This window comes from Mustela erminea, chromosome 12 (assembly GCF_009829155.1).
Source record: "Mustela erminea isolate mMusErm1 chromosome 12, mMusErm1.Pri, whole genome shotgun sequence".
Classification (NCBI taxonomy): domain Eukaryota; kingdom Metazoa; phylum Chordata; class Mammalia; order Carnivora; family Mustelidae; genus Mustela; species Mustela erminea.
Genome location: NC_045625.1, coordinates 61,438,467 through 61,462,300, shown reverse-complemented (window position 1 = coordinate 61,462,300; position 23,834 = coordinate 61,438,467). Strand labels below are relative to the sequence as shown.

Here is a 23,834-nt window from a genome sequence, read left to right as displayed (position 1 = left end):
GGAACAGGATTTATGCAGGATTTTTCTAAGATGACACCCACTTAGTGACAGAGTTGGGAGGCCCCTTTTCCTCTTCTCTTTCTACTGTTCTACACTGTCGCCAGGAGGGATAATTAGAACTTTGAACTGAGTTGTGTACTCTGGTCCTCTCCCCCTCTTGGGTTAGTATCTTCCTGGGTCTTCACTGCATGATTAGTATCATCAGAAGCAAGATTCTTCTGTTGCCATTGCAGCCCTGGCCTTGCCTGCAAGTTCATAAAAGTACTTTGATAAGACATGTCCATTTGAAGCTCCATTCCTACCCTGGCACCACTATTGCCCATTTTCAAAAAAATGAGGGTAAATATAATCTAGATTTCATCTTTATTACGGCTTTTAAAGACATGGAGCAGTTTTTTTTTTTTAAGAGAGATTTTATAAATAGAAAGAATCATGTAATTCTACTGTGAAAAAGGAACTGTTGATCCACACCTTTGGCTTCTAGAGTCTGTTTTAGAAATGATCAGAAATACGGGTCAATGTATATGTACCAAAATTATTTTCCAGTTTTTTTTTTTTAATTACAGCAGAGACTGTAAAACAGTGTATGTGTTACAAAGGAAAATAATGATACAAACTGTTGTAAGCATGAAGTAATACATACACTAGAATAGATGTTAGGAAAATGTTCATAATTCAGTGGTGAGTGAATAAACCAGAGTAACTGTGTATAGATGTATCCCCAAGATAGATGCAGCAAAGGTGGTTCCAGAAAGGAAGTATATAGCAATATAGACCTTCCTCAAGAAGCAAGAAAAGTCTCACATACACAACCTAACATTACACCTAAGGGATCTGGAAAAAGAACAGCAAATAAAGCAAAACCAGCAGAAGAGCAGAAGTCAGTGATGCAGAACTTAAAAAACAAAAAACAGTATTAATAGATTGATGAAACTAGGAGCTGGTTCTTAGAAAGAATTAATAAGATTGATACCCCCCCCAGCCAGACTTATCAAGAAGAGAAGAGAAAGGACCCAAGTAAATAAAATCATGAATAAAAGAGGAGAGATCACAACCAACACCAAAGACCTACAAACAATTATAAGAGAATATTATGAGCAATTAAATGCCAAAATTAGACAATCTGGAAGAAATGGATGCATTCCTAGAGACAATAAACTATGAAAACTGTAGCAGGAAGAAGTAGAAAACCTGAAAAGACCCATAACCATCAAGGAAATTGAAGCGGTAATCAAAAATCTCCCAACAGATAAAAAAGTCCAGGGCCAGATGGTTTTGCAGGGGAATTCTACCAACATTTAAAGAAGAATTAATGCCTGTTCTTTTGAAATTGTTCCAAAAAATAGAAATGTAAGGAAAACTTGCAAATTCATTTTATGAGACCAGCATTACCTTGATCCCCAAACCAAAGACCCCCACCAAAAAGAATTACAGACCAATATCCCTGATGAACATCAATGCAAAAATTCACACCAAGATACTAGTTAATAGGATCCAAGTACATTAAAAAGATTATTCACCACGAGCAAGGGATTTATTCCTGGCTGCAAGGGTGACTCATCATCCACAAATCAATCAGTGTAATACACCACATTAACAAAAGGAAGGAAAAGAACTGTATGATCCTCTCAATAGATGCAGGTAAAGCATTTGACAAAACACAGCAGTCTTTCTTGATAAAAACCCTCCACCATGTAGGGATAGAGGGTATATACCTCAACATCATAAAATCCTCATATGAAAAGACCCACAGTGAATAGCATCCTCAATGGGGAAAGCCTGAGAACTTTCCTCATAAGGTTAGAAATACGACAGGGATATCCACTCTCACAACTCTTGTTCAACGTAGTACTGAAAGTCCTAGTCACAGCAATCAGACAGCAAAAAGAAATAAAAGGGATCCAAATTGGTGAAGAAGAAGTCAAACTTTCTCTATGCAGATGACGTGATACTCTATCTAGAAACCCCAAAAGACTTCATCCAAAAATTGCTAGAACTGATACAGGAATTCAGCAAAGTTGCAGGATATAAATCAGTGCACAGAAATCTGTTGCATTTCTATATATAAGCAGTGAAGCAGCAGAAGATGAAATCAAGGATTCAATTCCATTTGCTATTTCCAAAAACCATTAGATATCTAGAAATTAACCTAACCAAAGAGGTAAAAGATCTGTATTCTGAAAATTATAGAACACTTATGAAAGAAATTGAGGAAGACACAAAGAAATGAAAAAACATTCCATTCTTATGGATTGGAAGAACATATATTGTTAAAATGTCTGTGTTACCCAAAGCAATCTACACATTCAATGCAATCCCTATAAAAATTTAACAGAGCTGGAACAAATCTAAAATGTGTATGAAACCAGAAAAGACCCCAAATAACCAAAATAATGTTGAAAAAGAAAAGCAAGGGTGTGTGGGTGGCTCACTTGGTTAAGTATCTGCCTGTCACTCAGTGTCCTGGGATCAAGGCCCGTGTCAGGCTCCCTGCTTAGTGGGGAGTCTATTTCTCCCTTTCCCTCTGCTCACTTTTGTGCTTGTGCATGCATGCTCTCTCTCTGTCATATAAATAAATAAAATTTAAAAAAGCAAAGGAAAAAGAAAAGAAAAAGAAAAGCTGGAGGCATCACAATTCCAGACTCTAGGCTGTGTTTCAAAGCTGTAATCATCAGGACAGTATGGTTCTGGTACAAAAACTGAAACATAGTTTATTGGAACAGAATAGAGAACCCAGAAATGGACCCTCAGCTGTATGGGCAACTGATCGTTGACAAAACAGAAAGAATATCCAATGGACAAATATCCAAAAAGACAACCTCTTCAACATATGGCATTGGGAAAATTGGACAGTCACATGCAGGAGAATGACACTCGATCACTTTCTTACACCATACACAAAAGTAAACTCAAAATGGATGAAAGACCTAAATGTGAGATAGGAATTCATCACAATCTTAGAAGAGAACACAGACAGCAACCTCTTTGATCTTGGTGCAGCAACTTTTGCTAGACATGTCTCCAGAGGTAAGAGAAACAAAAGCGAAAAGGAATATTGGAAATTCATTAGGATAAAAAGCTTTTTACACAGCAAAGGAGGCAATTATAAAACTAAAAGACAATGTGATGAATGGGAGAAGGTAGTCAGAAATCATATATTAGATAAAGGCTGGTATCCAAAATCTATAAAGAACTTATCAAACCCAGCCTCCAAAAACAAAAAAATAAATCCAGTCAAGAAATGGGTATAAGACACTTCTCCAAAGTGGATAACAGACACTTCTCCAAAGAAGACATACAAATAGCTAAAATACACATGAAAAAAATGCTCACCATCATTTGGCATCAGGGGAATACAGATCAAAACCACAATGAGATACCACCTCACACTGGTCAGAATGGCTAAAATGAACAATTCAGGAAACAACAAATGTTGGTGAGGATGTAGAGAAAGGGGAAACCTCTTACACTGTTGGTGGGAATGCACACTGGTACTGCCACTCTTGAAAACAGTATAGAGGTTCCTCAAAAAGTTAAAAATAGAACTAACTACCCCATGACCCAGCAATTGCACTTCTAGGTATGTATTCACAGGATACAAACATAATGATTCAGAGGGGCACATGCACCCCAATACGTATAGCAGCAGTGTCCACAATGGCCAAACTACGGAAAGAGCCCAAATGTCCATTGACAGATGAATAGATAAAGAAGTGACTACACACACACACACACACACACACACACACGAATATTACTCAGCCGTGAAAACAAATGAAATTGTGCCATTTGCATTGACATGGATTTAAGTAGAGGGTATTATCCTAAGGAAAATAAATCAGTCAGACAAAGACATATACCATATAATTTCACTCCTGTGTGGAATTTAAGAAACAAAACAGATGAACATAGTGGAAGGGAAGGAAATATAAGATGAAAATAGAAGGAGGCAAACCGTAAGAGACTGTTAACTGTAGGAAACAAGCTGAGGGTTGATGGAAGGGAGAATGGCGTGGTTGGGTGATGGGCATTAAGGAGGGCATTTGATGTAATGAGCTCTGGGTGTTATATGGAACTGATGAATCACTAAATTCTACCCCTGAAACTAACAATACACTATATGTTAACTAAATTGAATTTAAATAAAATTTAAAGAAGATGCATCTCTAGGATCTTGAAATGCCCATATTGGGTTTCCAATAGAATGGGTAGAATTCCCTTGATAAATCATTCACTTGACTTGGGCAGAGAGCAGCTAGTCTGCCTGAAATGGGGATGTTGAGGAGCTTTCTAGAAAGCTAGAATACTAGCTTTCTAGAATGGGTTCCTCCAAGTGAGTCACCACCTGTCTGTGGACATTTGGGGTCACTGGAACAGAATTAGAGCCACTAAAATCAGGAGTCTGATTCTAATTATGTTCTAATTTAAAATATTTCTTTTTAGAGAAAAATATAACCAAGATTATATAATGGTTTTCTCTTATTTGCAGGTCGATAAGTGAGTTTAGTCTCCAAATGTTTTACAGTGAGAAAATGTAGTTTTATATTCAGAATAATTCTTGTTCTCCCATTTTCACTGAAGGAATACTGTTGAGCCTTTGTATATGATCCAAAACGTTACACTGTGAAGAATGAAGATGAGATCATTGGAAATACCTTAGATTGTTTTTATTTTATGAATAATTAAAGGGAAACTTGAGTCCACCCCTCTGCCAAATGTTAGGAGAGTGTTAAATCTAAAATTGCTGTAAGTGGGAAATTACAGCAACAGAGAAATGAAGCAAGGTGGAAAAAACAATTGGGATACGCAGAAGAAAAAATAGAACTGGGAAAAAAAGAACTGGGAGAGACAGTTAAATTCTTTATCTAAATTGAGATTTTATTGGAATTAGTAATAAGTAGTAAAGATGGTGAAAATAGATGCTAAGTACTTAGTCATTTTCCGTCATAAAAATTTATTATAAGATGCAATGATATTGAAATACTGTGTTACACTGCAGTATAATACACTTTGAAAAGTTGAATAACACAAGGGGTTTCTTAATCTAGAAAGTATGAATACATTAGTAAATATTTTTTGTTTTTACTATATTAAAAGTATATTCAGGGTCTGAGTATGGAATTTTACTGTTTTATGAAATGTGGAGATATTTGATCTTCTTTAAAGGAGAATAAGGCCTCATATGGTTCAGGTTCCCTTTAGGATTTTCTGCAACAGACATGTGTAGATGTGTAAAATAAATTTGAGAACTCTGTTTATTATTTCTATGATTTTTTAAAAAGATTTTATTTACTTGTCAGAGAGAGAGAGAGAGCGAGCGAGCACAGGCAGACAGAGTGGCAGACAGAGGCAGAGGGAGAAGCAGGCTCCCTGCCGAGCAAAGAGCCCACTGTGGGACTCGATCCCAGGATGCTGGGATCATGACCCAAGCTGAAGGCAGCGGCTTAACCAACTGAGCCACCCAGGCATCCCAATTTCTGTGATTTTTCTTAATAGAATGCAGATCTTTAAGTCAATCTATTAGTCCTGCTCTTGGCCCAAGACAGTATTTCTAAATCATCTTCTTGATAGGTAGTCCTTTAAAAGAATAAAAAGAAAAAGCATCATCATCAAATTACTAACTTTCCTTTCCAGTTATTAGGGATAGAGGATAGAGGATAGGGTTTTCCCCTTCTTGATTATCTAACGCTAGGCAGTTTAGAGTTGACTTTCTGGCTCATTATTTGGCCATGTGGCTTCAGACTAGTTGAGCTAGCATGGGTTCAAGTTTTCATTCTCGCTCTTGAATGCAGCTCCATGACTATGAACTGTAAGATGTTAGGTAAGTTATATGATCTCTCTCTGATGCAGTTTCCTCATCTATAAAATGGCACTGATGATAGATGCTTTTAGTATCTACCTCATAGGATAAAAATGACATGACAAATGAAACACCTCATGGTCTGCTGCACAGTGTATATTGAATAAATGTTAGCTGCTGTTGGTGGCAATATTATAGCAAAATAAGACAAAGATTTTGAGTCTGTAATGAGATAGTGAGTAGTTGATTCCAGTAGGATTGGGAAGAATTCTATTCTGTTCTGCAGTTGTCATTTATGCACGAGTCCAGCCCAGCAATTTATACTTTCTAATCATCTGTCAAAGACTGACAGAACCATGAAGGATATTTGTTTAGGGACTACTGCTTTAAAAAATACTCCTTTTGTTTTTAATAAACAGACCATCATCTTGTCACTGCCGTGACTGAATTGGTGCTATGGAGTGTGAATCAGGAGTACCTACTGTATCACGATTTTTTCCTTGTCATATTTTTGGAATGTAATATCTGATTTCTGTGTGCAAGGTATTTAAGTTTTAAAGCACAATGATATACTCAATACCTCAAACCCACTATGCAGTCCAGCAGCTAGAATGTTAACATACTGCCCATACAACTCTTTCTGTGGCCCTTCCTTGCTACCTTACCCCACCACCCAAGGGTGGCCTGCATTTTGTTTTTGACTTTTTGCCTGTTAAAAATATAGTTTTCACAGAGATGCATCTGTTCTTTAAAAATTGATTTAGTTTGGACTCTTTTGACCTTAATGCATAATATCACCTTATGTAGTCTTTTGAGACTTTGATTTTTTTCACCCAACCTGGTTTCCCAGGTTTATTAATATTACTGTGTGAAGTAGTGTCCAACCATTTTCAGTGCTGTATATTATTCCAATTGGTGAATATATGTTTTATTTTTTATTATCTTGCCAAGGGACATTTTCTTTCTTTTTCTTTTCTTTTAGTAATAAACATTTCCGAGTGCAATAGCTGAAGGGGACTAAGAATACACTTACCTTGATGAGCACTGAGCAGTGCATGAAATTATTGAATCACTATATTGTATACCTCAAACTAATATTAAACACTGTATGTTTACCATCTATAATAAAAATAATGAAATACAAATAAATATTATTGCTATGGTCATATTCGTATGCATGGTTCCTGGTGCACATGTACAAAGGTTTGCAGCAGTATATAATCTTTTCTTTTAAATGAACATATAAGGTATTATTTGTTTCAGTGGTACAGGTCTGTGATTCATCAATCTTACACAATTCACAACACTCACCTTTGCACATACCCTCCCCAATATCCATCAGCCGGCCACCCCATCCCTCCCACCCCCCATCCCTCCACTCCAGCAATAATGTTTGTTTCCTGAGACCAAGAATCTCTTAGGGTTTGTCTTCCTCTCTAGTTTTCATCTTGTTTCATTTTTTCCTTCCTTCTCCTTTGATCCTCTGTCTTGTTTCTCAAATTCCTCAAATCAGTAAGATCATATAATTGTCCCTCTCTGATTGACTTATTTTGCTGAGCATAATACCCTCCAGTTCCATTGATGTCATAACAAATAGTAAGATTTCATTGTTGTTTCTTTCTGATGGCTGCATAATATTCCATTGTAGATATATACCTTCTTTATCTATCATCTGTTGATAGACATCTAGGCTTTATCCATAGTTTGGCTACTGTGGACATTGCTGTTATAAATACTGGGGTGCACATGACCCTTTGGATCACTACATTGGTATCTTTGGGGTAAATACCTGGAAGTGCAATTGCTGGGTTGTAGGGGGTAGCTCTATTTTCAACTTTTTGGGAAACCTCCATACTGTTTTCCCGAGTGCTTACACTGGCTTGCATTCCCACCAACAGTGTAGGAGGGTTCCCCTTTCTCTGCATCTTTGCTAACACCTGTTGTTTCCTGACTCGTTAATTTTAGCCATTCTGAGTAGTTTGAGGCAGTGTCTCACTGTGTATTTGATTTGTATTTCCCTGATGCCGAGTGACGTTGAGCACTTTCCATGTGTTTCTTGGGCATTTGGATGTCTTCTTTGCCGAAATAGCTCTTCATTTCTTCTGCCCATTTTTTAAAAAACATTTTATTTATTTATTTGACAGAGAGAGATCACAAGTAGGCAGAGAGGCAGGCAGAGAGAGAGGAGGAAGCAGGCTGTCCATGGAGCAGAGAGTCCGATGCGGGGCTCGATCCCAGGACCCTGGGATCATGACCTGAGCTGAAGGCAGAGGCTTTAAACCGCTGAGCCACCCAGGTGCCCCTCTTCTGCCCATTTTTTGATTGGATTATTTGTTTTTTGGGTTTTGAGTTTGATAAGTCTTATACATTTTGGATACTAGCCCTTTATCTGATATGTCATTTGCAAATATCTTCTCCCATTCTGTCAGTTGTCTTTTGGTTTTGTTGACTGTTTCCTTTGCTGTGCAAAAGTTTTTTTATCTTGATGAAATCCTAATATTTCATTTTTGCCCTTGCTTCCCTTGCCTTTGGTGATGTGTTGAGGGAGAAGTTGATAAGGCCAAAGAGGTTGCTGCCTATGTTCTCCTTTTTCACATTGAGGTCTTTCACCCATTTTTTTCACCTATTTTTGTGTGTGGTGTAAGGAAATGGTCCAGTTTCATTCTTCTGCATGTGGCTGTCCAATTTTCCCAACACCATTTGTCTAAGAGGCTATCTTTTTTCCATTGGATATTGTTACTTGCTTTGTCTAAGATTAGTTGATCATAGAGTTGAGGGTCCATTTCTGGGCTCCCTATTCTGTTCCATTGATCTATGTGTCTGTTTTTATGCCAGAACCATACTATCTAGATGATTACTTGTAATCACTTCTGTAATAGAGCTTGAATTCTGGAATTGTGATGCTACCAGCTTTGGTTTTCTTTTTCAACATTCCTCTAGCCATTTGGGGTCTTTTCTGGTTCCATACAAATTTTAGGATTATTTGTTCCATTTCTTTGAAAAAAGTTGATGGTATTTTGATAGGGATTGCATTAAATGTATATATTGCTCTAGGTAGCATACACATTTTCCTAATATTTGTTCTTCTAATTCATGAGCATGGAACGTTTTTCTTTTCTTTGTGTCTTCCTCAATTTCTTTCATGAGTGTTTTATAATTTTTTGAGTACGGATTCTTTTTCTCTTTGGTTAGATTTATTCTTAGGTATCTTATGGTTTTGGGTGCAATTGTAAATGGGATTGACTCCTTAATTTCTCTTTCTTCTGTTTTGTTGTTGGGCTTTAGAAATGCAACTGATTTCTGTGCATTGCTTTTATATCCTGACACTGTACTGAATTCTTGTATGAGTTCTGCCAATTTTGGGGTAAAGTAGTTTGGTTTTCCACATAAAGTATCATCTGCAAAGACTGAGATGTGACTTCTTCTTAGCCGATTTGGATACCTTTAATTTATTTTTGTTGTCTGATTGCTGCGGCTAGGACTTCTAGTACTATGTTGAATAGCAGTGGTGATAGTGGAGATCCCTGCCATGTTCCTGACCTTAGGGGGAAAGTTCTTAGTTTTTCCCCACTGAGAATGATATTCAGTGTGGGTTTTTCATAGATGGCTTTGATGATATTGAGGTATGTATTCTCTATGCCTACAGTGTGGAGAGTTTTAATCAAGAAAGAATGCTGTACTTTGTTAAATGCTTTTTTCTGCATCTGTTGAGAGTATACTATGGTTCTTTTTCCTTCTTTTATTAATTTATTGTATCACATTGATTGTGGGTGTTGAACTAGCCTTGCAGCCCAAGAATAAATCCCACTGGGTCGTGGTGAATAATCCTTTTAATGTACTGTCAGATTCTGTTGGCTAGGATTTTGGTGAGCATTTTTGCATCCATGTTCATCAGGACATTGGTCTGTAATTCTCCTTTTTTTTTTTTTAAATTTTTTATTTTTTATAAACATATATTTTTATCCCCAGGGGTACAGGTCTGTGAATCACCAGGTTTACACACTTCACAGCACTCACCAAAGCACATATTGGGGAGGGTATGTAATTCTCCTTTTTGATTGTGTCTTTGGTTTTGGGATTAAGGTAATGCTGGCCTCATAAAATGAGTTTGGCAGTATTCCTTTCACTTCTGTTTTTTGGACCAGTTTCAAGAGAATAGGTATTAATTCTTCTTTAAATGTTTGTAGAATTTCCCTGGGAAACCGTCTGGTCCGGGCTCTTGTTTGTTGTGAGATTTTTGATTACTGCTTCAATTTCCTTATTGTTTATGGGTCTGTTCATGTTTTCTGTTTCTTCCTGGTTCAGTTTTGGTAGTTTATAGGTCTCTAGAAATGCATCCCTTTCGTCCAGATTGTCTCATTTGCTGGTGAATGGTTGCTCAAAATGTGTTCTTATAATTGATTGTATTTCTTTGGTGTTGGTTGTGATCTCTCTTCTTTTGTTCATAATTTTAATAATTGGGGTCCTTTTTTCTTTTCGATAAATCTCACTAGGGGTTTATCAATCTTACTAATTCTTTCAAAGAACCAGCTCCTAGTTTCTTTGGTCCTACTGTTCTTTTGGTTTCTGTTACATTGATTTCTGCTCTAATCTTTATTATTTCTCTTCCCTTGCTGGGCTTAGGCCTTATTTGCTGTTCTTTCTCCAGCTCCTTTAAGTGTAGGGTTAGGTTGTGTATTTGAAACATTCCTTGTCTTTTGAGAAGGGCTTGCATTGCCATACAAGTCCTCTTCAGACTGCCTTTGCTGCATTCCAGAGATTTTGAACAGTTATGTTTTCATTATCATTGGTTTCCATGAATTTTTAAAATTCTTCATTAATTTCCTGGTCTACCCATTCATTCTTTAGTAGGATGCTCTTTAGCCTTCATGTATTTGAGCTCTTTCTAACTTTTGTCTTGTGTTGAGTTCACATTTCAAAGCATTGTGGTCCAAAAATATTCAGGAAATGATTCCAGTCTTTTGGTACCATTTGAGGCCTGACCTGTGACCCAGGATATTATCTATTCTGGAGAATGTTCCATGTGCACTAGAGAAGAATGTATATTCTGTTGCTTTTGGATGGAATGTTCTGAATATATCTGTGATGTCCATCTGATCCAGTGTGTCATTTTTTTTTAATTAAAAGATTTTATTTATTTGACAGAGAGAGAGAGAGATCACAAGTAGGCAGAGAGGCAGGCAGAGAGAGAGAGGGAAGCAGGCTCCTGCTGAGCAGATAGCCTGATGTGGGGCTCGATCCCAGTACCCTAAGATCATGACCTGAGCCGAAGGCAGAGGCCCAACCCACTGAGCCACCCAGGCGCCCCCAGTGTGCCATTTAAAGCCCTTACTTCCTTGTTGATCTTTTGCTTAGATGATCTGTCCATTTTAGTGAGGAGGGGATGTTAAAGTCCCCTACTATTATTATATTCCACAGTTTTTGTAATTTTCACTGTTTTTCTTTCTTTGTCAATTAGAAGGTGAGCAGCAAAAGTGAATACTTTTTACATGTGTACAAGGTATGCTGTGAAAGCACATTTATAAACATAAAAATACTTAGTAACTTTTGATCAGAAAATAATGAATAAAGGTATATAGCAAAAACATTAATCATTTCTGACCTTGGAGAGACCTGTTTCATATTTTATTACTTCAGAAATGTGGTTCGTTTTTTTAATCCCTTACCTAGAAATACTTGAAAAGGAATATAGACAAAATACTATTTTTACTTTCAACATGTCTGTGAAGAGTTAAATGAAGAACAAATAAAATGAAGAACATTGAAGTAAGTCTAGAATAAGCTTATATATTTGGCCACATAGAATATTATCATCTTCAAGAATAGGTGTAATAATAAAGACTTAACAAGCAGTTTTTTTTTTTTTTCCAAAAGATTTTATTTATTTATTTGACAGACAGAGATCACAGGTAGGCAGAGAGACAGGCAGAGAGAGAGGAAGGGAAGCAGGCTCCTGGCTGAGCAGAGAGCCCGATGTGGAGCTCGATCCCCAGGACAGATCATGACCTGAGCGGAAGGCAGAGGCTTTAACCCACTGAGCCACCCAGGCACCCCTTAATAAGTAGTTTTAATCCATAAATATAATAGCCATTTTGGCATTTTGGCCATTTGGAAAATAAAAGCTGCAGCATTAGTAAAGTTCTGAGATTTCTGTTTTGTAGATTCAGTTCAGCATATTTAAGGTTAACTAAAGTTGACATCAGAATTTTTAGAGGTAGGTTTATTTACAGTGTCTTCAATGAACGAAGATTTTAATTTTAATGTAATTGATTTTTATTAGCCTTTTTCATTTAATTTGGTTTTAGAATTTTTATTTCTCCTGAGACATACTATTGTTCTAAGAATTGCTTCACTTTCAGATTTTCTATCTCTTCATCCTTCTGTATTGCACTGTATGGTAAGGCCTTAAATTTTATCTTCTGGTTAACTACTTCTCTTATTTAACCCTTTAATTGAGTTTTTAATTTAATGATGATGTATTTCCTTTCTAGAAGTCCACCCCTTCCTCCAGATCTGACAGGTCATTCTAAATAGTTTATTTTATGAGGCTGTTTTTGTGATTCTGTATTTTATTTCTTTAAATCATGTTTTTTTTGTCTCTCTGGTAATTCTAATGTCAGCAGCCCTTGCTGGGGGATGGTTCTAAATGCTTTGTCAGCTAGCTTTGTCCAGTGTTGCCTCATCTCCCTGTGTGTATGGCAATCTTTGGTTATATGCTTTGACTTGATCTTAATTTGTGAAAAATTTATAGGTCTAAATGGAGGGAGCTTTTCTCCCAGGAGGGCTGGGATTGCTTCTGCCTAGAACCAGGGATACATTAACATAACCTGAAACCCTTAATAGTCCAGACTCCATGCAGGCATCCCAAGCTCTCTGTAGTTTTTTATTTGACTGGGTAGTTCTATCTTTTTCTTTTCTGTCCTTCTTTTCATACTCATAATTACCTTTTTAAGGTGAACAGTTTGTCTTTTTCTATGGTACTTTTGTTGAAGAATTTTGTTTCTTTGAAAACTTGTTCTAGGTTGGTTATTGTCTAGATTTTTAGAAAGAAAAGGCACTGCTATAAAATTGTAAGTATTTTGGTATATAAAAATGTAAAGGGGAAAAGAGGTCTGTTTTATTTTTATTTTATTTAAAAATTAAAAAAAAATCTTTAAATTCCAGTTAGTTAATGTACAGCATAATATAAGTTTCAGGTGTACGATATAGTGAGCCAACACTTCCATACAACACCTGGTGCTCATCACAGCAAGTGTACTCCTTAATCCCCTTCATCTCTTTTACCCATTTCCCTACCCACCTCTCCTCTGGTAACCATCTGTTTGTTCTCTGTAGTTAAGAGTTTTGTTGTTGTTGTTGTTGTTTTGGTGTGCCTCTCTCTCTCTCTCTCTCTTTTTTTCCCCTCCATTTGCTCATTTGTTTTGTTTCTTAAATTCCACATATGAGAGAATCATGTGGTATTTGTCTTTGACTGACTTGTTTCACTTAGCACTATGCTCATTAATCCCATTCATGTCATTGCAAATGGCAAGATTTCATTCTTTTTTATGGCTGAGTAATATCCCTTTATATATATATACCACGTCGTTGTCTTCTTCTTCTTGTTTTTTAAGGATTTTACTTATTTATTTGTCAGAGAGAGAGAGAGAGAGCACAAGTGGCAGGCAGAGGGAGAAGCAGGTTCTCCGAGGAGCAGAGAGCCCCATGTGGGACTTGATCCCAGGACCCTGGGATGATGACATGGGCTGAAAGCAGACACTGAACTGACTGAGCCACCCAGGCACCCCATACCACATCTTCTTTTATCCATTCATCACTTGATGGACACTTGGGCTGTTTCCATAATTTGACTATTGTAATAACCCTTCTCTAAAGGTCAGGGTGCATGGATGCCTTTGAATTAGTATTTTTATATAGGGTAAATACCTAGAAGGCAATTGCTAGATCATAGGGTAGTTCTGTTTTTAACTTTTTAAGGTAGTTCTGTTCTTAACTTTTTTAACTAGAAAGTTCAGAGAATGTGAGATATTTTTATGGAAAGAAAGAAACAAAAAGGACTATCATGTTACATGTTGTACTGAACTTTGAAGCAAAATGAATTTCATGTGGGTCTAATTTTATTCTTACTGTGTAAAGATCTGTAGGAAATCCTCAGTTTATTTTAAAATGTGGACCAGAGCTTTCATTTTAGTTATGGAAGGGTATAGTTTTCACACAGTGTAAAATGGATTGAATTTTGAAGTCTTTAAAGCACTGACCAAGTTTTATTTTTCTTTCTCTGTGTGCGTTACCTTTGAGACTTTAAGGGCTTGTTAAAGGCATGTGAATTAGTGGCAGTAATTTACATTAGCCTAGCTCTAAGTTCCCAGTGAATTAGTGGAGATTGGTGCATGGTCTTTTGTTAGGTGTTGGCTTCGCTATGACAGGGTCATTAAAAGGAATGGTAAAAGTCAAAGGAAAACATAATCTTTTAAAAAAATATTTAAAAATTAGTATTTTTGTCTAATTGGTTTAGGTAAAAATACCTAAAAATTTTTAAAAATACTGCATAGTACATATTATGTGCTAATGAGAAATACCATATTATAATACTGAGTTTAAAAATGGAACCAACTCCAGTATTTCTGAAGGGATTGATTACAAAGAATTCTGATTTGCTGGACAGACAGTGTATTCGCTACTGAGGAGACGGCTCTAATTTTCAAACAAAGAGTTAAATTGCTGTTAACTTGCAGAGCTTCTTACCTCCATCTGTAAAATGAGGGTGCTTTGCTAGCATGGAGATTATCTCAGTGCATTTTAGGTCTCTGCATTAATAAAATAATTGCCAAATACTTGCACTAGTGTTTTTTGTGGATATCAGATATAAAGAAAATGTTATTTTTCTTTTTTTTTTAAAGTTTGTTTACTAATTTTTTAAAAGATTTTTTGCATATATCACTTTGTTTCAGAACTGGGCATGTGCATGGGCATGAGATTGAGGGCTCATGACATTGTTTGGAAAGTAGCACCTTCAGCATTGAAGGTGCTAAAATGATGGTAGGAGATGGGGGGTGGGGAGAGAAGCATGTGTTTGGATGTTGACAGTGTTGAGGATAGAATATAATGGAGTGACGACAATGAAGGTGTAGAAAGCCTAAGTGAGAGATTGGCAGGTCAGTGTTTAGAACTAATTTTGGAAAACAAGAACCATATAGACTCTCCTACTGTATGAAAGGTGCCATAAAAATATAATTAATAATAGTGAGTGTGTCAATTTATCAGTTATTGTTCTATAGCCAACCATACGGAAAATAGAGTGAAGAAATTCTTCATTGGTTTGAGTCTTCAGTTGGAAGTGTTTCAGTGGTCATCCAGGGCTTTTTTCACATAATTGTTGTTGATATTGTAGCAATTTTTCATACTTACAGGCAAGTGATTTTAACTCTTCTACTTTGTGGACAAAGCAGAATGTATAGTCAGGTTGACCTTGGTGCAGTACAGCTCACAGAATTGTTTCTTGGCAGATATGCATGTTGTCACTGCCTGTCACTTGGCAGGTGTGTTGGTGTGGCTTATTTCTTGCACAGCTTTCTTCTGCCCTCTTTTCACTCTTATCCTGGCTATTGCTTCACAGAGGCTTGTCTGAAGAAGTTAAATAGCTTTGTTCAGGACTGTTTTGTCTAAACCTATGTGCTTCTTTCCACTTACTGCAGTTGGTTATTCAGTTTTCATAATTACTCAGGCTTTCCATTTTCCCATTTTACTTTGTGTCTTTCTGTTCATTAGCGTATTGGATTTCTACACAGTGATGGAATGGGAGGACGATGTGTTTATGGAGAGTAGATTCCTGTCATGCCACTTGCACAATCTCACTCTTGTTACTGGAGAGTTGAGGGCAAATGTATGATTAGTTTTAAAAATCTGAGCAGTGTCTCTGTCCCAAGCTCACAGTCACTAACTTTGTATGTATAGCCTATATCCAAAACTTCTTTCTTCTTGTCATCACATATAAATTATTGCAATAAGTGTGAACTCTTTAATACCTACTGTATTTTTGCAGAAGTGGCCACAGATGTATTTATTTTGTTTGACCCACATGGTTTTAAAAGTTGGTTCATATCCCATAACATTTGGATTTGGGGCTCGTCAGAAGATCTGGCAGCTTTTCTAGTGACAGCAATAGACAGGAGTTGAGTAATGGCTGTCCTTGTTAGAAAGGGTAGTAGATGTCTCCAAATGGGTAGGTCTCCCCATTTGGGAAATGAGTAAAGTCTCCAAATGGTCTTCCCTATCGCGCTTTGACTTACACCTGGCTGCTTCACTCACTGATGTTACCTGCTGTGCTCTTTGAGCACCTGAATTTGTAACTCCTGCTTTATCACATAGCTCTTCACTTCTTGCTGTGCTCTTTGGAACATGCTGCGACAATTATCTTTGAGGTGAGGTGGGCCCTGAACCCTGGGAATACCACTCTAACAAGCTGTGGTACTGAAACCCCTTCCCATGTTTCTGAAAGAAAAATTTAGTTAGAAAGGAAATTAAAAAAAAAAGTTTCATATGTATTTTGTAATCTTACCTTTGCAGTTTTCCTGTAAGGTAGGCAAGCCTGGATTTATGTATTTTTGGGAAGTCTTAGGACCCCACTTCTGTTGAACAAGGATATAATTTTTGAAAATAGTTCCATTAAACACTGGACCTTTACTATGGCTGTTTCAAAGTGGTCACAGTCTTGTCAGGGCCCAGCTGGCTGCTCTGCTACAAATGACCATTGAGAAGCCATCAGATCCTATAACCCTGCTAAGTGCTGGAGCCAGCATTTGATTAGAGAGCTTTTGACCCATGTGCAGCATGTTGCTTTTCTGAGATCGCGTCATTCTTTGAGATAGAAATTCTTTATTCCATTTTGCTATTTGCTGAGTGAGGGCAGAAAAAGAGTGTGTAACCTTGATTTTCATAAGTTTACTAATTTGTCTTTTGTTTTAGAACAACCTTTATGTAGGCTTTGGTGGATGTGCCTTTATTTTTCTTTCCTAAAGATTTTATTTATTTGAGGTTTGCCTTGGTGGCTCAGTTGGTTAAGCATCTGCCTTGGGCTCAAGTCATTATCCCAGGGTCCTGGGATGGAGTCCTGCATGGGTTTGCCTGCTTAGCAGGAATTTGCTTCTCCCTCTGCCCTTCCCTGTATTTGTGCTCCCTCTCTCTCTCTCAGAAATAAATAAAAATTAAAAAAAAAAAGATTTTATTTGAGAGAGAGAAAGAGAGCAGAAGTGGGTCGGGGGCAGAGATAGGCAGAAGGAGAAGCAGACTCCTTGTTTAGCAGGGAGCCAGATGCCAGGCTCGATCCCAGCACCCTGAGATCATGAACTGAGCTAAAGGCAGATAGATGCTTAATTGACTGAGCCACCCGGGTGCCCTGTGCCTTCCTTTTTATATGCTTTTTTTTTTTTTTTTAAACCCATTCTCTGGTCATCAGTATGTTTGATAGTTTTAAAAATTTGGTCATGTCTTCTGTCTTCCCTTCCTAGTTTTAATCTCTTTGTCTTCATTTAGAAATACCTTTTTGGGAAGGTTTTAAATGCATTAAATTTACATTCTCTCTATGTATTTTTAGGTGGCACAATCAAATTACATATGCGTGTTATGACAATAGATGGAACCATATTCCAGCCACCCATCACATACCCTGGGGTCTAAAATGCCATTGCAGTTGTGGCTCAAATTATTTTCTCTTTTACTACTGAGTTCTTTGGGCTGTGACATTTAAGGACCAGTTTACTATAATCCTTCCCTGAATGTGCTGTCCCACACAGCATGATTTTTTTTTTAAGATTTTTAATTTATTTATTTAACAGACAGAGATCACAAGTAGGCAGGGGTGGGGGGTGGGGAGCCCGATGCAGGGTTTGATCCCAGGACGCTGAGACCATGACCTGAGCCAAAGGCAGAGGCCTTAACCCACTGAGCCACCCAGGCACTCCCTACACAGCATGATTTTATGGAATTTTTATGTATTAGATAAACAAGATTCCATGGTTAAGTGATATTTGGTAAATTTGGAGTTAGGCAGAGTTAAACAGACTTTCTTATGAAGGACCTCTCACATGCTTTGGAGTACCTGTCAGCTCTATGACTCTCTAAGAGGAGGAGAAATAGAAGCCAAAGTTTGACTATATCTGCTGGTAGGACTAATGTCCCATTGGAAATATTTTGGGAAAAAACTGGTTTTCTATGAGCTTTTCATTATTTCTCTGTGTTAGGTGGGAATGGCTTCTTATTGATGAGGTTTCTAACATGATATATTGATGCTATGTCATCCTTCAGTCTTCTAGTGACTGAGTGCAGTCACTGTAGGGGGAGTCACAGATGTGCACAGTCCTGAGGAGAGGTTGCTTATTGCCCCGGCTATGGCCTATTTCAGGGACACAGGCCCAGAGCACAAGGGCCAGGAACTCAAACTTGGTACTGTCTTTCTGGAGATATATAAATGTATTGTTCCTGTTCTGATGTTACTCCCTCTGTGAAATCCAAAGCCTGGTCTTCAGACAGCACCTGGCTCTGGTTATGGTAATGAAGACTTAAGAGTTCTTTCAAACTGCCATCAGATTCCTGATAGGTGGAAGATACAGAGATTGAAAGGAGAAATCTTTCATAAACTTCTCAGTTATGTGTATCTGCACAAATCATGGGCCAATTGTGAGCAGAAAACCTGACAGATACAGGGTAAATAGACAAATGGAGCGGGACAGGCCCAGAATGCCAAATGGGTGATTGGAGTGAAGGGAATGGGACCTGGCAGGTAATGTCTGCCTAGTGGAAGTCAGGTGAATTACAAATATACAAAACAGATGCTCAAGCATCTCTTGAAAGATATGTGGGAGAGCTTTATTTGAGGGGATGGAATCTGAGAAAAGGCTTTGACTATGAACTTGGGCTGGTGTGCAGAATTTCTGCTCAGACTCAGTGGCTGTAAACTTTGAATAGTTTTGACAAATTCCGTTCTGTCATGTGGGGCTTGTTTATAGCTAATGTCTTTTGAGATTGCTTTTACAGTAAATGAGTTCTGTTACCACCTCCACAAAAGTGAAGCAGGCTTGCATTTTAAGCTTTGCCAGTGTGTGTGTAGGATGTCTCTCCCTGTGGGTAGGAAGAATTTGGGGACTTTATGGGTTTGCCTGTCCTAAATTTTAGCTCCTTGGATCTTTGTTGAGGAGGCTGAGAGAAGAGGATGACACGTTTTATTTTAAGGTGATCAGAACTGAAAGCATGGAGTTTAGGTCAGGAAGCAAATTTAGGTTTATCTTTGCCACCTACTACTAGCTAGGAGTATTAGTTTTTCCATTTGCTCATTTGGGTATAATGTTACATCTTTTACAGGATTGTTTTGAATAGGTATAGTATGTAGGTATGTGTAGTGTAATGGAGTAGAGTACGGTATAACAGTTTGTCTAAATGACAAACTAGGTGTACTCCTTTTCTTTTTTTTTTTAATAGATTTTATTTATTTATTTGACAGACAGAGATCACAGGTAGGCAGAGAGGCAGGCAGAGAGAGAGGAGAAAGTAGGCTCCCCGCTGAGCAGAGAGCCTGATGTAGGGCTTGATCCCAGGACCCTGGGATCATGAATGAGCTGAAGGCAGAGGCCTTAACCCGCTGAGCCACCCAGGTGCCCTGGTGTACTGCTTTTCTAACTCTCTGAGGACAACCTGGACTCTCAGTGTTTGAGCAGAGTCTGTCCTTGGTAGCTGTTAGGTAGTTCAGTCAGTAGTAGAGGACACAAATTGGAGAAGGAATTTTGAAGCAGTAAGATTTATTCTTAGTCTGTGTTATGTCAGTTACTCTTAATATAACCTCTTTAGTTGAAATATTATGACTTTTTGTTTTAATAAAATAAATTGAATTTCAGCATCATGGCAACTATGGCTCTGTCCAGAAGAAAGTACTGCAAATATGTTACTTGCCCATTTATGGAAAGAACCATTAATGGAAAGAATTTCACAGGACTTTATTATCACTTATCTCATTGTTTGGGGAGGCTTTCTAGTCAGACTTATTAGAGAATAGTGGAGATGTCTATTTCATAGGTTCTAAGAAATAGTAGGTGTTATTTTCCAAAGATTTTGTGTCTGTTAGTATATTCAGTGCTCTGAACAACTCTAGGAAAATGCTGTAGCTCTCATGTTTTCATGAAGTCAGACTGAAAGCACAGAAAGTCTCAGTGATTTTTGCCCTGGTCAGTGGCAGAGCTGGGGCTATAATCTAGGTCTTCTTTCAGTATTCTTTCTTCTTCACTTTCTTCCCCTTAGAGCTGCAGGTCAAGGGATGTCAAAGGATTTAGCTTCAGTTATTCATGAAAGATAATATCAGTTAGAAATAAAGAAAAGAATCTTAGGAATTTCAGAGGAATAGTTTGTTCTTAAATTTTCAAGCTCATTCAGTTTTAAAATGATTCCTCTAATATGGTGCTCATTTATTACTTTAGATTCATTGCCTCAGTAATGACTTTCAAATTATTAGAGTGATTGGACTGAGGTCTGATTGGACTAGAGTTGAGAGACTGCATCACTATAAATAGAGTGTGATAAAAAATTTTATAGAATCTGATTTAATTTTTATGAGGTCTCATAAGTTGGAATCTAGGATCTTCTCTAAATAGATACTTTGACCAATTTCTAAATGCACACTTCCCACTGTGGGGTTTAAGTTGTAGATAGAGTGGCTGCTTAGGGGAATTTGGGAATTAAATTATTTTCCCTGGGACTTTTAATTATGTCACCTGAGGCAGAACTTCAGTAACTGCTGCATCAATAACTTTCCTAACCCAAAGCATGAGGAAGTAAAGTTAGTACACTGATTAGAGAATTGTCTACAGACCTGTATAAAAACAGAACAACCCTGGAAGTTTTTAGTGTATAAGGGAAATATTACATGTGGTAGTCTATGTAGTCATTGGAGAAGGTCTTATCAGTATAGAGGGAACACATTTAATAAACTTCTTTAATAGCACCACGAGGAGACTGAATTAGATTTAAAGGGATTGCAGTTTCCTCATGATTGCATCGAATGGGCCCAATCCCTAATGTTTATGTTTCATTATGAGAAAGGCATGTATTTCTTTTTTTTTTTTTTTTTTAAATTTAAAAATTTTTTTTTTTATTTCCAGCATAACAGTATTCATTATTTTTGCACCACACCCCGTGCTCCATGCAATCCGTGCCCTCTATAATACCCACCACCTGGTACCCCAACCTCCCACCCCCCCCCGTCCCTTCAAAACCCTCAGATTGTTTTTCAGAGTCCATAGTCTCTCATGGTTCACCTCCCCTTCCAATTTCCCCCAACTCCCTTCTCCACTCTAAGTCCCCATGTCCTCCATGCTATTTGTTATGCTCCACAAATAAGTGAAACCATATGATAATTGACTCTCTCTGCTTGACTTATTTCACTCAGCATAATCTCTTCCAGTCCCGTCCATGTTGCTACAAAAGTTGGGTATTCATCCTTTCTGATGGAGGCATAATACTCTATCCCCAGGGGTACAGGTCTGTGAATCACCAGGTTTACACACTTCACAAGGCATGTATTTCTTATAAAAGGAAAAATACATGGTTTTTTAAAGATCTTAAGCAGTTATGAGTTATAATTGAGTAATTGGTAAGTTATAATAAAACCAGAATCTTTTCCTAGTATCAGTGATTCTATCCTTTTCTTTCTATCATCACCATTATTGCTGTAAAACTAGATTTTCCCAGCAATTTTATTAAAGTTTGGATAAGTATTTTTTAATCAGTTATTCTGTGTTTAAAACTTCCCATCAACGTAAGAAGTTAATATTTAGTTGAAGGAACAGTAAAAGCACAAAAATCTCTGGTTTAGAAGAAAAATCTCTTGAGTTTTCCCCATAATTAGAGGTGGAGTTTTTAGGAAATGATGTATCACGTGCTAAAATGAAATGAATAGGGGTGAGAGTGGGAGCCCAAAAGAAATATTTTGCCATTGGTATCTTGAGATAATGTCTGATATTGAACATGACTTCTAAAATAATGTACAAATAAATTAAAAAGGAAAACGCTACCTCCTTTCTCAAATAAAAGGCATGTGTGCCAAACATGGAAAAGCTCACTTCAAATCATATTCTTTGAATCAGTGATTTTTTTTTACAAACAACAGGTGAGGGGTGGGGATTTAATTTATACTTGCATTTGGATCAGGAAGTTTTTTTGCTATACTTTCATACTTATGTTCATATAGAGCTACATTATGCCAGTAATAATCTTGGATAATTAATAATTGATATATCACCTGAATAATGATTGCTCTATTTTTCATTTCTCAGTGAATTAAAATACACAGTGTGATAATTTTGTCACATGACAGTTTGATTAGTAAATGTTATCTTTATTAGCTTATTAATGTTTGATTTTTTTTTTTTTTTCTCTCTCCTGGTTCCAGGGTGTGGATGAATGGAACATAGCTCGCCTAAATACAGTCTTGGATGTGGTTGAGGAAGAGTGCGGTATTTCTATAGAGGGTGTAAATACCCCTTATCTCTATTTTGGCATGTGGAAAACCACATTCGCGTGGCACACCGAGGATATGGACCTCTACAGCATTAATTATCTCCACTTTGGAGAGCCCAAGTCTTGGCAAGTTACATGTTTAATATTCATTTGCTTAAGAGTTTTGAAATTTGGGCAATATGAACCTACTGAAGAGGATTTTCTTCCCTTATCTGGTGAATTCAGATTTATGTGAATTGAAAGTTTTTGAGTGTAATAATTGATTGTGTTCTGTTTTGCCCATGGTTTTGCTCAAAACTGTAAAGCTAGTGGTGACTGGTGTATCTAAAGTGGCTTGCAGATCATTTTGTGGGGCATGGATTGATAAAAGAATTTGTTAGGCATTTTTACTTCTCTGAGCATTTGTTGGAAGGTATGCTGGAAATAGTTAAGAGTGAAAGGTGACTTCATTGATGTTGGGTATTAGGTAACAGTAATGATATTCTGGTCCAGCTTCTTCTAAATAAATGATAAGAGTAGGAAAGGAGGGATCAATCAAGAGGCCTGCTCTTGCTCTTTGGGTGATGGGCAGGGGAAAAGAATGTTATTGTTAATATGTGTTCTTAACTTGCAGTTTCCTGTGTTTGTGAGCCTCTTCCCTTGTCTTTCTGAGCAATGACTTAAAGATGTGTGGCTTTGTAAAATACATCATGTAGTATATTCTTCTGTACTTGCTAGTACACGTACATAATTGCTACTTTGTCAGTTATCCTGGGATCCTTTGTGGTTAGCCAGTTTCCTGTTTTGAACTTGTTTTTGTGGGTTTTAGTTTTAGGGAAATTTAAATATCAATTCTGTTTTCTATAATACACATATATGCAGGAAAACACAGACAGAAGCATATGAGATATGACCTTGACCAATACAGGAAAGATGATGTTTCCGATGGATGTGAACATGATAGGTTGCTCTTCAGGTGCTTGTGTCAACCCAGTAGCTTTCCTGCCTCCTAGTTAAAGATAATGGCCTCTTTCCAAGTTCTCCTGCTGATTAGGTATTGAGATGCAGTAATTTGGGGATAATTTCTACCTCCATTTTGCCATTATCACTTGCCCTTGAGGTTTTTTTCATGTGTTGACTATGAAGTTGTAAATTTTCTTCAAAAAATTCAAATATAGCAAAAGTTCCTAATAATCACAAATGACATTTAGTTGGAAGGCAAGTTTTAGGTAGAAGAGCAAAGTTCCTAGGGCATACAAGAAAAATCCAGGCAGTTCTGATTTCTTATGGAGTTTTATGATCTAAAAAAATGGGGAGGCTGTTTAACATATATTAAAGGTGTTTTACTTGCGTGTTTCATTTCATAAATCCTTAGCAATCTGCTCTCTAAATGGAATAAATAAAAATTTTAAATATTTTAAATAAAACATTTTTAATAGGTGGTCTAGGACCCAGAGAGGACTTTGTGACAGACTGGTATGATGGGACTATTCATTACATAGGTGTTTACTGAGGGCCAGTTTTGAGCACATGCTTAAGGCCATGTGGGTCTTTG

The 23,834-nt window shown here is 37.2% G+C and overlaps 1 protein-coding gene across 28 annotated transcripts in view; it reads left to right on the top strand.

Annotated features, from left to right (window-relative positions):
* Positions 1–23,834, top strand: part of KDM4C (lysine demethylase 4C) — a 507,226-nt gene that overhangs the window by 79,597 nt on the left and 403,795 nt on the right. For 27 of the 28 annotated variants that reach the window (XR_004277510.1, XR_004277509.1, XR_004277512.1 and 24 more), the window contains one exon: positions 22,233–22,426. The exons of the other annotated variant lie outside the window; for it this stretch is intronic. Coding sequence is in view for 20 of the 27 variants with exons in the window: in XM_032308077.1 (XP_032163968.1) it covers positions 22,233–22,426 (194 nt within the window). In the remaining 7 variants the exon portion in view is untranslated. The remainder of the gene's footprint in view (positions 1–22,232; positions 22,427–23,834) is intronic. 28 annotated transcript variants of the gene reach the window in all.